Source organism: Arachis hypogaea, chromosome 6 (assembly GCF_003086295.3).
Source record: "Arachis hypogaea cultivar Tifrunner chromosome 6, arahy.Tifrunner.gnm2.J5K5, whole genome shotgun sequence".
Taxonomy (NCBI): Eukaryota; Viridiplantae; Streptophyta; class Magnoliopsida; order Fabales; family Fabaceae; genus Arachis; species Arachis hypogaea.
The window spans coordinates 106,953,169-106,969,788 of NC_092041.1; the positions used below are offsets into that span (position 1 = coordinate 106,953,169).

At 30.2% G+C, this 16,620-nt stretch overlaps 3 protein-coding genes across 3 annotated transcripts; all 3 read right to left on the bottom strand.

Annotated features, from left to right (window-relative positions):
* Positions 1–441: 441 nt before the first annotated feature.
* On the bottom strand, positions 442–876 carry LOC140173746 (uncharacterized). Its single transcript, XM_072198319.1, has one exon. The coding sequence runs from the start codon at positions 874–876 to the stop codon at positions 442–444; it is 435 nt and encodes a 144-aa protein (XP_072054420.1).
* Positions 877–7,871: 6,995 nt separating this feature from the next.
* On the bottom strand, positions 7,872–10,315 carry LOC112697400 (stearoyl-[acyl-carrier-protein] 9-desaturase 6, chloroplastic). The gene is made up of 2 exons (XM_025750554.2): positions 9,518–10,315; positions 7,872–8,587 (listed from the first exon to the last, which is right to left on the bottom strand). The coding sequence occupies exons 1-2, from the start codon at positions 10,100–10,102 to the stop codon at positions 8,018–8,020; spliced, it is 1,155 nt and encodes a 384-aa protein (XP_025606339.1). The 5' UTR covers positions 10,103–10,315; the 3' UTR covers positions 7,872–8,017.
* Positions 10,316–14,612: 4,297 nt separating this feature from the next.
* On the bottom strand, positions 14,613–15,564 carry LOC112697401 (uncharacterized). The gene has a single exon (XM_025750555.3). It carries the CDS (start codon positions 15,507–15,509, stop codon positions 14,787–14,789), a length of 723 nt encoding a protein of 240 aa, XP_025606340.1. The 5' UTR covers positions 15,510–15,564; the 3' UTR covers positions 14,613–14,786.
* Between the last annotated feature and the right edge of the window lie 1,056 nt (positions 15,565–16,620).

Here is a 16,620-nt window from a genome sequence, read left to right on the forward strand (position 1 = left end):
AATCGGACATCTGTAGCTCAAGTTATAGCCCTTGGAAGGAGGCATGGTCATGCTGTGAGCGCCCAGATTTTAACTTAGCCAAAATTTTGCTTCCAAGTTGAAATTGCATCAGGGCAATGCTCAGCTCACTAAGTGAGCGCAGCATTGTATGCTGATTGCCTTTTTTTCTTTAATTTGGTCATGGGCCACGCTTTTAAAAGCGTGGCCTAAGCATCCAAAGTGTGCTCCAACTTCAAAGTGTTTTCCAAAGCTCTTTTTTTTTTCCTTTTTAGCTTATTTTGTGCTTCTTTGCTTCTTTTTCTTCTTATTTCCTACAAGATTTATAAAATTAAAAGATCAAGAAAATATACCATTTAAGCACAAAAGCATTCAATATTTAAGCACAAATCATCTATTTCTTGTATGAAAAAGCATAGAAAAACATGACATGGTGACATGTCATCACCAACTCGACTCTCTCAGTTTGGCATTTTCCTCCATGTTGATGTACTTTTCCGCTCTCTCCTGTACATCATTGAAAGAGGTCGGGTGCCTTTTTGATATGGACTGTGAGAAGGGTCCTTCCCTAAGTCCATTTACTAATCCCATGATAACTCCCTCTGTGGGCAGATCTTGAATTTCCAAACACGCTTTGTTGAACCTTTCCATGTAATCACGTAGAGGTTCCCCGACCTCCTGTTTAACTCCCAAGAGGCTCGGTGCGTGTTTTACTTTATCCTTCTGGATGGAGAATCGCATCAGAAATTTTCTTGAGAGGTCCTCAAAGCTGGTAACCGACCTTGGAGGGAGGCTATCGAACCACTTCATCACCGCTTTTGACAGGGTGGTCGGAAAAGCCTTGCAACGTGTTGCATCAGAAGCATCAGCCAGATACATCTGACTTTTGAAATTGCTTAAATGATACTTTGGGTCTGTGGTCCCGTCATAGAGGTTCATATCAGGGCTTTGAAGTTTCTTGGAACCTTCGCCCTCATTATGTCCTCGCTGAACGGGTCCTCTCCTCCCAAGGGCGACTCTTCTCGGTTGCCGCAGGAGTTTCGGCCTTTAAGGGAGGATTCAAGCTTTGTGAGTTTTTCTTCCAACTCTTTTCGTCGTTCTATTTCCTCCCTGAGGTTTTGCTCTGCCTCTCGTTGTCGTTCTAGTTCCTGTTCCAGTTGCTCCAGACGACCTTGGTGGCCGTGGACCAGCCCCATTAGCTCGGTTGCATGGGGTAGCCCTTCTTTTCCGGACTCTCATCCTTTCAAGGAATTTGCCTTTGGGTTTTTGAGCCCAGAGGTGCCTTCTTTATGCTGGTCGTTGGTTCCTTGATGAAGGGTCAGGTCTGCGTCATTGTTTCCGGTATCTGGATTTTCTTGCTCGAAATCAGACGCTGTATGTCCATCTTCTGGTGAGTTGTCCGCCATTACTAGTTGATCTCTCGGCTCCCCGGCAACGGCGCCAATGTTACGTTGGGTAACCGGAGGTAATGGGCTTGACTCGTTAGGTTGGCCCAATCATTAGTGGAGAGAAACCTTCGAAGAGAATCGTGCTTCTGGGCTTCCGTCCGACTTGTGAGTACGAGTGAATGGGGGTGGTACCTGCAAAGACACTCCGACGCTCAAGTCAGCAAGGGTGCAAGCAGGTCTAGAGAGTATTGGGACTTAGAGATACCTGAGGGATGTCAGTGTATTTATAGTGGTGAACCAATAACCACCGTTGGAGTAGTTCCACTTTTCAGGGTGTATAACCGTCCCTTTATCTTAGGGAGGTTACGATATGACTTCTGGAAGTGGGTAGAAAGATTTTAGGGGCAGTTACTCATTTGAATGAGGTTTATCTGCCAGCTAATCTTCGTCCCCGACTTTTTTGGGGTAAGTCATGGTGAGAACCGACTTCGTAGGGAGAAGGTCAGTATAGGGCGAGGCTCAATCCTTTGGATTGGGCCTTTCGTTGGGTTCTGGGCCTTATCATTGGGTCAGGGTATGAACATATACTATTAAGTATTCTTTGACACAGAAAACGTTATTTTTAACTCAAAATATTCATTAAATTGGTTCTTTTATAATATGAAAATATTTTCACTATCTCATTAGCTTTATTGAAATAGCGATGAACCGTATTGAAAAAAATATTTTCTAATTTTTTTTATGCATTTAAACAACGACAATAGCAAACAACATATTTTTGCCTTCTTATTAATATTTAAATAAATATTTTATAATTTTAAAATTAATCTTTAAAAATGATAATTTTAACTTTTTAAATTTAAATATAATTTTTTAGTTTTACTCTTTTTAAATTTAAGTTAAATTTTTAATTCAAATTAAATAACTTTAATCTTAAAAATTAATTTAGTCTTTTAGAATTAATAACAAAAAATATGTTTGCTTTTTTAAACCTTTTATAATAATGTTATAATAGTCTTTTTTTTTAAATATTATAATAGTTTAATATGAGTAATATTAATCCAAAAATATAATGAGCTTTTAAAATAGCCCAAATTAAAATAATAATCTTGATCCAAATAAATTTTAAATAAAAAGAACAAAAAATAAATATAAGTATTAACTTTTGTTTAACTCTCTAAAAATAAATATAAGTGTGAACTTAGTTTACATCAAGAGGTTATCTAGAACAAAAGTATAATATTGGGTTGAAAACCTTTATGTCATATCTAAAATAAGGCCAATTGTAAAAAACATAAATTAGCTCTGTGGCCTAATAAAAAAATGAATGAATGAATGGTCAATTTGAAGATTATATGATATATAGTATAGTGCCTTTCTAACAATTAAGTATTTTCAAAGAATTTCAACAAACTTTTAGAAAAAATACTCTCTATGGCATAATAAACATTTAGTAAGTATGTCATTTTGTTTTATTAGCAAAGATAGATAGTAAAATTATAAATTATTACTTGTAAATTATTTAGAAGGAAAAAATGTGCTAAAGATATAAACTTTTAAAACACAAACTAATTAATGTAAAAAAAAAACAAAAAAGAAAAATAGGTAGGTGTAATACGTGAAGAAAATAAGTTGTTCTCAATCGAAAAGAATAAAAAAAATTTTAAAAAGTATTTATTAAATTATTACCCTTTATATATTATGTACTCCTTATATATTCTTATTATAAAAAAATTACAACAAATAAAAAAATAATCTATATATTACATTATATTCAATGCTTTAAAATCTTAAAGAAAAAAAAAAGAAGAGAAACCAAAATTACGGAGAAGAGAAAAGTAACAAATACTTCCAAATTATAAAATATTTATTTAAATATTAATAAAAAAGCAAAAATATTTTTTTTTGCTGTTGACGTTGTTTAAATGCATCAAAAAATTAGAAAATTTTTTTTCAAAATACAGTCAATCGCTATTTCAATAAAGCCAATGAGATAGTGAAAAGATTCTTATGTTTTAAAGGAGCCAATCTAATTAATACTTTTAGAGTTGAAAATAAAGTTTTCTATTTTTCATGTCAAAGAGTACTTAATAGTTTATAATAACAGTAAGAGGAGTGTTAGCTACTATTAATAGAACAATAAATGTGATAGTTGCATTTTATATATATATTTTCACCAGCTTTCTTTCGTACTATTACCTAAATTACTTTTTTACTAATTTTTTTATAACCTAAATTACTTTTTTACTAATTTTTTTATAATAGAAATACATAAAGAATACATAATATATAAAAAATAATAATTCAATAAATATATTTCAAAAAGTTTTTCATTCTTTTCAAATGATAACAACTTATTTTCTTCATGTACTACAACAACTTTTTTTTCTTCATTTTTTTATATTAATTAGTTTGTGTTCTAAAGGCTTATATCTTTATCACTTTTTTTCCTTCTAAATACTTTACAAGTAAAAATTTATAATTTTACTATCTATCTTTGCTAATAAAACAAAATGACATAACTACTAAATGTTTATTATGCCACAGAGAGTATTTTTTTTCTAAAAATTAGTTAGAATTCTTTAAAAATATTTAATTGTTTGAAGGGTACTATACTATATAGGTTTAATTATTTTACTGGTCCCTGTAGTTTTGTAAAATTTTTAATTAGGTTCCTATATTTTTTTTCTTTTAATTGAATTTTTACACCAAATTATTTTTTTAATTTGGTCCCTACACTTTTTTTCTTTTTATTTAGGTCTCTTTACTAATTCTTTTTTTAGTTGGATTCTTATAAAATTAAGTCAATTACTACTAAAAGGGACTTAATTGAAAAAAAATTTGGCACAGGACCCAATTAAAATGAAAAAAGTATAGAAATCTAATTTAAAAATTTCACGAAATTATAGAGACCAAAAGAGTAATTAAACCTACTATATACCATATAATCCTCAAATTGACTATTCGTTTTTTATTAGGCCACATAACTAATTTACGTTTTTTACAATTGACCACCTTATTTTAGATATGACATATAAATTTTCAACCCAATATTATGCTTTTGTCCTAGATCACCTCTTAATGTAAACCAAGTTCACACTCATATTTATCTTTAAAGAGTTAAAACAAAAGTTAACACTTATATTTATTTTGTGTTCTTTTTATTTAAAATTTGTTTGGATCAAGATTATTATTTTAATTTGGACCATTTTAAAAGCTCATTATATTTTTGGATTAATATTACTCATATTAAACTATTATAACATTGTCAATGAGCCTTGGTTTTAATGGCATCTCTCCCCCTCCCCATATCAAAGGTTAAAGGTTCAAACCCTAGAGAAAGCAATTGAGGAAAAAAAGGTGATAATATGTGTGAGGAGCGTGTGGGTGTATTGTATACTTAAGATTGGGGTTGTCCAATTCACCGACAAAAAAAAAAGACTATTATAAAAGGTTTAACAAATTGAAAAATCAAACATATTTTTTGATATTAATTTTAAAAAACTAAAATATTTTTTAAGATTAAAGTTATTTAATTTGAATTAGAAATTTAATTTAAATTTAAAAAGAGTAAAACTAAAAAATTATATTTAAATTTAAAAGGTTTAAATTATCTTTTTAAAAATTAATTTTAAAATTATAAAATATTTATTTAAATATTAATAAAAAGGCAAAAATACTTTAATGTCCAAAGTTGGCAAGATAACACTAGATTATGTGTATGTATTTTGTTGATCCCCCTATTGGTTTGATTTGTGTTTCTGGTAGAACTTTTTGCTGGTAGTGATTTTCTTTTGAGGTTCAAACATAATCTAATTATACACAAAACTCCATGATTGCTCAAAGTTCCCACATGCTTAGTAATTGTGGATTTGAATTTGTAAAAAAAGAAACACATGATACAAAATGTTTTGGTTTTTAAAACTGAATGGATAATTGAACTGATAGAATTAGAGGTTTAATAGTTTAAAGTTTGATCGAAGTTAAACCAAACATAATACAATAATGTATTTTAAACTGATTAATTGTTGAAAAATTGCACAAGTTAAATTTAATAACTAATGAATCAGATTACAACGATAATATGTATAAAATACAAATACAAGATCTAAGATCCTCGTACTAAGATTTTATCGAAAGTGAAAACTAATCAGATTTAAGTGTTTGATCACCTAGTGTATGATATAAAAGAATAAACTTATATTAGTACAATTTACAAAGAATTGTATAATTATTCAGAAGTTATAGTTATACAATAAATAAATAAAAAAATCTGAGAACCTGAATGAATGAAAAATAATAAACTTTTTCAGCACTTCCTTCTTCTAAGATTTTATTGACTCGTATATATAACACGAGAGAGTCAAAGATTTTTTTAAATTTTTTTTTTTGTTATCACAGTAGACATAAACTATTTGTCAAGAGTTAAAATAAAAAAAGTTTACATATTAAAAAAACACTCAAGTTTTATTAGCATTGTCTACAGTATTTCTCCACTCCACATGATAAAGACTAATTCGTTATAAATCTGAACTCCATTTAACGATCTGTTGTTGGCCAATGAGTTGCCACATGCATAAGGTGAAATTTGAATCCATGTCACTTACTTAAGTGAACAAGTGAGTTGACCATTCAACTAACTAAAATTAGTTAACTTTTATATATTATTATTAGAAATAACCATTTCTGACCATGAAAGATTCAAACTCTATAAAACTAACCATAAAAAATTGAAACTAAAGATATATGCATATAGGATAGATTTTGTTCGTAAAAAATACCAATGATTAAATTTGTATTCATAATTCCGTAAATACTCGTCTCATTTTCTCATCATTCTTTCTTTTTATTCCATAACCACCACCTCACTTTTCTCCTCCGTGTAAAGAAGCTTTTATGCCATTCTTCTCTCTAGGACTTCTCCTCTCTTCACCGGTTATGATCTCTCCAGCTACCTCTCCCTCTCAAGACAGCAGAAATGCTCGAGAAAGAAAAGCCTGGAGCAACACATGTAGTGTAACGCCGTTCTCCTTGCCTACTCTGATCATCATCGCTTCTAGAGTCGCATTTGTGCCCCAGCCGCATACACCGCACATTTTGCAGCAAAGAGAAGCCACAGTTACCAACGCTGGCCACATCAACTAATCTAATCCCTAGTCCCATCGAGCGTTCAAAACCTAATCTCTCATCATCCCACAATCGCAGCAACCAGAAACACCATCAGAGGAGCCTCATCCCCAACGTAATCGAGCAGATGCATCCGTCTCGTCGCAAAGCTTCAACCAGAGCAAGAATCAATTAGAGCTCCGACTGAGGTTCTCTTCGGTGGCCATCATCGTCAACCCCATCAGATCTACGTCAGCAAGTAGTGCGATAAAGAGTGAACTCGTCCTCATCGAAAGAGAGGCCCTGATTCCCAAAGATTAGGATTAATGTGGTAGAGTGAACTCGTCCTCGTTTTTATTTTTGTTCGGGTTATGGTTTTAAATTTGTTTTTGGTGCTAATTTTGGAGGGGTTTATTTCTCTATAGCTCTCCAATTGAGACTTGCATTGAAGCATTTGATTAACGTTGGTGTAGGGGTGATTGACGCCGATTATAGAAGACCAATTGGGGTGATACTATTCAACTATTTGGATGTTGATTTTGTGGCTTGGTTTATGTAAATGGAAATAGCTCTTCTGAGAAGAAGGCATGTATGTGGCTTAGAACCTTTAATTCCATCTAGGAGGTATGGGAGCAGTGATAGACAGCAAAGGTGGCAGCAACGGAGGTGAAGAGGGAAAAAAAAGAAAGGGAGATGCAAGAAAAGTGCGGATGGCGATAGTTACGGAAGAAATATGAAAAAAAAAAAAAGAAAAAAATTAAAGATATTTACGAAATTATAAACAAAAATTTAATTATTTGTATTTTTTACAAACAAAATCTATTATTATTATTATTATTATTATTATTATTATTATTATTATTATTATTATTATTATTATTATTATTATTATTATTCCCAATTTAATTCCTATCAATGCAATGCACACCCAAAGTCTCACATAATTTTATCCATTACCAGCTATGAAACACACTTCACTGACTTATGGTGTCTGCCTAGGACATTCAATTGTATATTAATAAAAAATAAAATTTTTTTCTTCGAATACACTTAAACACATTTAAATACCTTCACGTATTAACATATTCAATTTTATTCTTAATATACAATTTTAAAATTAAGATATTCAATTTTATTCTTAATATATAATTTTAAAATAAATTTAAAAATAGTATATATTATTATTTATTAAAATATAATTAAAATAAAATTAAAAAATTAATTTATATTTTAATATCAATAAATATCAAAATATTATTAAAAAATATTTTATATTTTATATATATATATATATATATATATATATATGACACATATCCCATATCATGTTCCGTGTCGACGTACATCGTAAATTACGAGAAAGAACTATGTTGAAAACAATTTTGCAAACAAAGCTATGTTCATTCTTATTAGCATGCATAAGTGCCACCTACCAACACCACCATATCACATATTTCTCTACCAACCAAGGTTTCTTGTGATGCAAGCAAAGCCTAGTACATAATTTTCATGTCTAAACTCTCAACTCACAAAAGCACTTCCTTGTTAAAGATCCAGCTGAACTTCACGCTATGCGACTTCTTCATGTTGCGTGCTCGCTCATCAGCACGCTCTTGCAGCCTCCTGATCCTCTGAGATAACCCACACACATAATCTTGTGCTCGTTTTCCCTCAGCCGTCAATCCTTCTAGCTTCTCCAATCTCCACCGTCCAACAAGGAACTCCAAGATATCAGCATAATCATTGGCCGTGTACACGCCCAATCGCTGCGCCACGGCGGAGAAGTGCTCGAACAACTTAGGGTCACTCCCATCGTACATCAAGTGTGCTGGCATTGTGATCTTTTTCTGCATCATGTCTCCTATTGCAACAACTGCATCACTGGGATCCACTTCTAGAAGCTTCTCAACAATCTTTTGATATGCGTTTTCGTGGCGCTTTTCATCTGCAGCTATGGTCCCACATATGCGAGCCAGCACAGAATCACCACCCTCCTTTGCTAGCCGGGCTGTGTTTCCATGTGACACGAAGGTGGCTCGTTCTTGAAATGAGGTGTACACAAACCCCAAATAAGGATTGTTTTCGGTTCCTGGATCCTGTCAAATTCAAACATAATCAATTTTTGAATAATATCAATAAATAATTTTATTTTTTGATAAATTAAATAAAAAATATTGGATTTTAACTATATTTAATCTAATTTTTTTAGTTTAATAATCTAATAATATACATTTAACTCATTTTTTAAACATTAATGGTGAACTACAATAAGTTTTGCTTTTGAATAAATTACAACGCATAAGACTTTATCTTTCATGTAATTATTTTGGTAAAAATTCAGATTGAGTCAACTTCACCAAAATTAAATTAGAACAGTAAAATAATTTGATTAATTTAACTAAATTTTTATGATTTAACTAAATTTTTATTTATCAGTAACTTCACCTAAAGTTAACCGTACATGACTTTCCACAATTATTTGTCTTGACAAGTGTTTAAGTACAACACTAAAATTGTAATTTTGATTTTGCCATTGTAAAAATCGTATATATTTTTTTTTGCAAAGTGAGAGCTAAAATTCTAAAAACGCTCTAGTTGATTAAAAAAAAGTTAATTAGATATGCATATTGAATACTAGAGCTTCAATTTTGAATAAAACATTAATTTATTAATATTTTATTCAAATTTTATCTAATGATTCCAACCGTTTAAAATTTTTCATTTGTTTAAATTTTTTTTTATATCTTTCAATAAAATATACACTAAAATAGACAATAAAAGCACTATGTTATTAATAAAGTTCAAAATGAAACTAGTCACACAATTTTAAATATACAAGCTTTTGTAGAATTAGCAACTTATATTTATGGAAAATAATACTTATTAAAATTAGAACTTAACATGAATTTTGTACCGTAAATTAAACACTATTAAATGAAAGTTACTGAGATTTTATAGTAAATCACATCTCAGAACCTCAAATATCAGATAATAATTAAATTTAATTGAAATTAAAAGACTTATACCATGCCAGCTCCAATGAGGTATTGCACTGTTTTTTCGATCATCAACATATCAACCCGACCCGAAAGATACAAATAAGTTCTGAGCAAATCCCCATGTCTATTCTCTTCAGCCGTCCAAGCTCGAGTCCACACGGCCCACGGGTTTGGGCTTGACTCGATCTCGTCCCCAACCCCATCTAGGTTGTTAATCATGCTCTGATAAGTAGGTAGAGCATCCTCCGTGATCATATCACCCACCAACACAACAAAGTAATCATCCGGAATCTCCGCAGTGCGCTGCCGGAGATTCTTCACCTCATCGGTGAATTCATCTAAGGGTTGCGATGAGTCTGGCACCAAATTCTGTGGCTGCCAACATTGTTCTACTGGCTTCAGCATCGGTAGCACACATTCTGAGGCCCAGTTTTCCAGTGACTTGAAAATCTCGATCTTTTCTGGTGCCATGGAGTGGGTTTTCTTGGATTTCAAGGGAGGCGGTGCCGCAATGGCGGCCGCTCTTGGCAATGCCATGATGTGGCGGCCATACTTTTGAGCGGGTGAATGCCAGAAAGTTTGAGTGCGCAAGGAACTTATTTGCATTTGCATGTTTTTTTTTTCTCTTGCTTGAGGATGGAAATGGTGTTAGAGTGAGCAAGGTCATAAATATTTGTAGGAGAAATGTGCAGTAATGAACATTTCTTTTGTGATATTTCTGTGGGTAAATGAATCCTTGCACATTGGAAAAATAAATTGTGATTACTGATTAGATTTGGTTGGTTATTTTTGGTTTAGAAAATGTTGTCCATAATTAGAGGAAGTGCTGGTCCCACAAGGGAGGGTATTATCGACATTGAAGACAAATTATTTGTTTAGTAAGTTGCATTGAAAGTGCCAATAGAAATTGGTGGGGTTTGTAAAACAGGGGGTGCTGTGGTTTTGGTAGAATAGTTGGAGAGAAAGGATTGATTAATGATTCCTGTGGATTTTTAGGGGCCTTATAAATCTCCTTGTATTGTTAATTACTAAGTTTTTTTAATTAAAATTTAAATTTTGTTTTTTATTAGCTTACCACGAGACATTAATAAAGACCTTTTTTCTAGATTTTTTTTTTCAAATCAATTACAATACACCTAAATACCTTAATCTTAGTGAAATTTAGTTTATATTTTTAATTTAGTATCTAATGACTTGGTTTTTTCACTTGTTGAGTTTGAGTACTGCGTTGAAATGATTTTCTATTTAATAAAAAAAATCATTATTCCAATGTGTGACACATGTTTAAAGAAACCATCAAAATAAGATGAGTTGGAATTCTAAGGACACTCCAACAAAGTTTGTATGATGACATTTAATAAACTTCATCACAGATTCACACTTGGATATTTGATATGCTGAGTTGTTGACATTGAGCCGAATAATGTCTTTTTCTACCAGAATCACTACTATAGATTTTTTATTTTTTTGTTAGCCTTTTACATTATAGTTCTCCTTGAAAGTTCTATAAAATCATACTTAGTGATAATTAAATGAAATAGATTATTTTTATTTTACTATACTTTTAATTACATTGATAGAGTATAAAGATCACTCCTAATGGAGGAAATTGTATTACATGCAAATATGCGATTATTTAGCTTTCTTCAAACATAATTATTGCAGATAGCTTAGTATAAATTATCCAAATGTACTTCTGCAATGACCAAGGCTTTGGATGCTGCCAAGTTGCAAAAACATTAGCTTTGGAAATATCCTTATATATTCATATTTGATTTTTTAATTAATGGTTCCATTTAGATTAAATTTAGAGTTAAGTAGTCTTTAAGGTAAAAAATTTTGTTTGTTTATAATCTTTTTTTGTATATATAATCCTTTCCAAAGTTTAAAGTCAAATTTTAAAATTATTTTTTTTACTTAAATATTAAAATTTTGAACCAAATTACTCATAAACAAAAAATTATAAAATAAAAAAAGAGTGTTTATGCTCTTGCAAAGAAGGAGGAGAAGAAAAAAAAAGGGAAGAAGAAGAATAATAAGTTGTCCACGATCCATATCTACCTCTGTTTCTGCTTCTGTTGTCACCTTCGTATGATTTTGGTCCCTAACACTATGTTTGGTTTGATAGAAAATGAGTGAAAAAAAAATGGATAAAAAGAAAAAATTTTCTTTTCATCACAAGCAAGAAAACTAGAAGAAAAGTGTTATATTTTTGTATTTCCAATACTACCCTTAGTTATATTATTATTAACAAATATTAATATAAATTTAGTTTTACTATATTATTATAATAGAAATTTATATTTAAATAGGATCCCGCTAGAGAGACAATGGACTATTTGTACAATGTATATATTGAGTTATGAAATGAACATCCCCTATACTATTTAGAATAATCATCCGAGTACAAGGGATAATAAACATCTTCTCGAAAAATTAGTTTAATTTTTGGGTTCACCAAGGATCGAACTTTTGATCTTTCGGATCTAACGCTTTAATACCATGTCATGATATCACTCATCCCAAAAGTTTCAGCTGATGAAAAAATGTAACACTAATGATTATATCTCTAATACTCCATAAACCTCCATTGTATACATTGTATAAATATTTCATTGGCTCCTCATACTTTCCCATTTAAATATTATATATATTAGATAAATAATTTAAATTAAATATATAAAATTACAATATTTTATAATATTTATAAAATATAATAAAATATGAATAAATAAAAATATTTATACTTTATTTTATGATAAGGGTATTAACGTAATTTTATACCATTATAATTTTCTTTCTTTTCACTTTTCTTTCCATCCAAACAAAAGAAAATTTTTTCTCTATTTTCTTTCCATCTATTTTCTATTCATCCAAACAACACACAAATAACTCAACTTTTCTTTCCATTTTCTTTCCTCTTATTTTATTTCCTTCCATTTTTTTTCCAACATCCAAACAAACCCTAAAGCAAGGATGATTTTAAAATTAAGTTAAATTTTATGGACGATTTTGTATGTAAAAAAATATTTGAGACGAAAAAATTTTCAAACTATACTTTAAAGACCAAAATTCTACTTAACCCTTAAATTTATTTAGATCTTTGAATTCAGTCTTGATTTATTGCAAAGTGATGTGCCTATAAGATGGCAAGATAAATGAATTTAGATCTCTTCTTGATAGGGATGAAAACACTACTCGAACATGTGGATATCCATTCTATCCCTATCCGCTTGGGGCGGGTTTTTACTTCGGCGGGGTCAGATTTAGGTAATAAAAAAATATAGTTAGGTAAACAATGAATATATCAGATATTTAATTTATTAGCTGTACGGATGGTTATCATAATGTTAGAGTTTAAGAGGTAATTTGGGAATAGAATATTTTTTTTACTTTATTGAATCAATTCTAAAATTCATTGTTCACTAAAATCACTGTTTATCTAGCAAAATCCGTAAGTAATACCCGTCCCGATATATATATAATATATATAATTTTAATATATAATATATATAAAATAATTAGTAAAATAATTAATAATATTGTATCATATTTAAATTTTTATTTTAATTTATATTATGTATGTTACGATGGTTATATAAATTTTAAAATTTAATTTTATTTATTAAATTTTAATAATTATTATAGAAATAGATAAGGATGGAATAGGTATTCGCAGAAGTGGGTTAGAATTTAAAATTTTACTACTCATGGATAAAAACGAAAATAAATTTTATATCGATTATTATAGAACAAAACAGAATCAGATAAAAAAAAAAATCCAACCCTATCTGCGCCATTACCACCCTACTCCTTAATAAGTTTGAACCCTAAAATTAAGTTTCATTTGTCTAAAAATTAAATAAAGTTTAAAGAATGCCTCTTACAGATAAATTGTGTTGTTAATAGATATCTCAGTGCAACAATGTCATTTAGTTATTGATGATATCTTTCTGTTTTAATGTATGAGATGCAATTAATTAGTTTAATCAATTATGTTTTTTATTTTTTCTTGTTACATGATTCAACTTGGCACCTTGTTCTTCACCATTGATTTTTTAATTAAATTTGTCAATAGATTGGGATTGTAATTTGTAACTTTGTAAGTAAACCTTTGCAAATTTTTTTCCCGAAAAAAATTTCAAAAAGCTACAATTTTTCTTAACAATTTTATGTTTTTTTACCGACAAATTTGAAAATTATTTTCCACATAAGTAACAGTTTATGGATGTTACTCTAAGTGGGATGAATATATATATATTTTTTGGTTTCTCATGGTATTTCCCAACTCGACAGGCCAATGACTAATCCGTCGCGGTAATGAACTCTATTTAAGGGTTTGTCGCTGACCAATAAATTGCTGCATGCACAAGGTGAAATTCGAACTTCCGACACTTGCTTAAGGACTAGTGAGCTAACCGAATATATATTTTTTAAATCGGTTTTGTTGCATACGCAATAAATGAAACAACTTCTATAACAAAATCATTTACAATAAATTGTTTAGAACAAAATCATTTAATAAACCTTTTATCCAAAATATACTCTTATTGAAAATAATAATTAATAAAAAAAATTAACAATCCTCTACAATTACCGGTCAATATCTAGTTTTAGTATTACTTCCTCTTATTTTAAATAAGTGTTTTGTTTTAATTATGCATATAGATTTAAAAATGACTAAAAATCTTTTGAGTTTAGATAAAATAAATTGATTGCATAAAATTTTCTTTACCAACTCTTCATTTATTAAACTTTTTTTGTTATAAAGAAACGGAAAAAAAACTCTTAAATCAAATAAAATATCTAACTAAATTCAACCAATTTGTTATAAAGAATTTCAAATTTACGCATCGTTTATTGGACTCTTCTTACTTATTTATACTCCTCTTACACTAATGTTTGAATTTCTGGTCATGGTCTTCTTCTTACTTACTTACTTATTTACTTATTTACTTATTTACTTATCCTCCTCTTACATTCTTGGCGTTTGGATTTTTGGTTTTATTTGTTTCTTTGTAACATATGTTCTTTTTTATATTTTGAGATGGACAATTATTTACCCAGCAAAAGAAGAGAGGAATTTAACAAAAGAAGGGTGCATACTATATAACGCCATAAGTTAAAAGAAACATGATTCAAATTAAAATATTTATTCGTTGAAGTAATTTTGGTGAATTAATAAGATATTAGAGGAATTATTGTTGGGACGAAGACAATTCAATAATGGGGGCCGGGGGAATATACACGTACGCATGCATATAAATATTTCAATCACGGCTTGTTCCTGTTCTCATCATGCATTATCATTATCGTGCTTTTGTTGATGGTGATGAAGTAGTTTAGATATTCCCACCTCATCATCAGCGCTTCTTGAAGTTCCTTGATCAGTTGATGACGAAGATGGTTCAACATGCAAACCGTGATGATGATGACCACCTTCCTCTGTTTTCTTCTTGATTTCTTCGTCGATATGAACATCATCTTCAACTGATATCACTACTGTCTGCGTTCCAAAAGGGCCAGGAACAATGGTTTCCTTAATCTTTTTATGCTCATCGATGTGAATGATGTCGGTTTCTTCAGTTTTCTTCTTCCGCTTCTGAACCCAGCAAAACAGCGCGAATGCGAGCATTGAAAGACACAAAAGGCCGCCCATGGAGACAATCACGACGATAATGACGGTTGGGTGGTTGGGAGTAGGCGGTGGCGGGACCGGGGATGGGGGCGGGCGAACATGAGGGGGTGGTGGAACAATTGGATGATGCGGCGGCGGTGGTGGGAGCAAATGTGGTGGTGGAGGACTAAATGGATGAGACGGCGGAGGTGGTAGTGGTGGATGTCCACGTGGAGGTGGAGGAGGAGGAGAAAACAGATGAGAGGGTGGTGGTGGAGGGGTGAAGGAGTGGGAAGGAGGTGGTGGAGGCTTAAAGGATGGTGGTGGTGGGTTGAAAGGGTGAGAAGGTGGTGGAGAAGGGTAGAATGGGTAATTGAAGTTGTTGGGATTCAAAGATGCCATAATGGATCTTATTCTATATGTGTAATATGTGGTTACTGATTATGATTGAAAAATGTGTGTGGTGTGATCTGGCTTGGGTGGCCTTTTGTAGTGTTGATCTATTGAGTGAGAAATTATGCAAGTTTTAGTAACTTGACTCGCGTGCTAAGTTTGTGAATGGTTGTTTGAAGTGGAAAACACTTCTCATTGGACCTCATTTCCTTGCTTATTTTGGGTTTGTAGCTTCTTCTACCTTGTTTCTTCATTTACATTGCATTGGATGAGGAAAAACTTCAAAAACCTGTGGTGCAAGTGAGAAGGAGAACTTGTTGTATGACAAAGCCATGTTTGGCTCTTCAAAAGAGTTTACTTAGCTCACTTAGAATTCTAGTTCTACTAATTAAACTCTCTTTATTAGTATCACTTTCTCATTAGTTTTTTATGGAGAGGGAATGACAAAATGTATAACGGAAACTAGGGGATTTTTTAAATAAAAAATATTTAGAACATAATAAATTAATTTAAAATAGTTTAAAATTATTTTATTTTGTATTCTTTAATTATAATTTACTATATTTTGTATTTATTAACCGGGGATGTTCTCATAAAGACACAGAAAACATTTTTTTTTAAAAATAGTTTTTAATAATTAAAATTCAATACATATAATCACTTAAATTATATTATTTTTGTTAAAATTAAGTCAGACAAATTAATTTGACTGAAAAATAGTAAATTAAATTTTGAATTCGTCTAAATTAATATTATTTTTTTATAAAAAATAATTACAATATTCTTATAATATAAAATGATTAAAATATTCTTATTATATATATTAATTTTGAGAATTCTAAATTATAGTATTTTTTTTATTTATCGTTATAGGGTTAGAATTTAAAATTTTCAATATATATATATATATATATATATATATATATATATATAATAGAGATATTTTAGTTATGTTTTATAATAGGAATATTATTGTAATTTTTTATAAAAAAATATTAATTTATATCGATTTAAAATTTAATTTATTATTTTTTTGTTAAACTGATTTGTCTAGTTTAATTTTAATAAAAATAATATAATTTAATTAATTATATATGTCAAATTTTAATTTTTAAAAAAT

What these genes read in the sequence shown, in the direction of transcription:
- LOC140173746 (XM_072198319.1), bottom strand. Translation starts at nt 876, where the DNA reads ATGTATCTGGCTGATGCTTCTGATGCAACACGTTGCAAGGCTTTTCCG.
- LOC112697400 (XM_025750554.2), bottom strand. Translation starts at nt 10,102, where the DNA reads ATGCAAATGCAAATAAGTTCCTTGCGCACTCAAACTTTCTGGCATTCA. An exon ending in ACCTCATTGGAGCTGGCATG is followed by an intron (nt 8,588 to 9,517) that starts GTATAAGTCTTT and finishes TGAATTTGACAG; the next exon opens with GATCCAGGAACCGAAAACAA.
- LOC112697401 (XM_025750555.3), bottom strand. Translation starts at nt 15,509, where the DNA reads ATGGCATCTTTGAATCCCAACAACTTCAATTACCCATTCTACCCTTCT.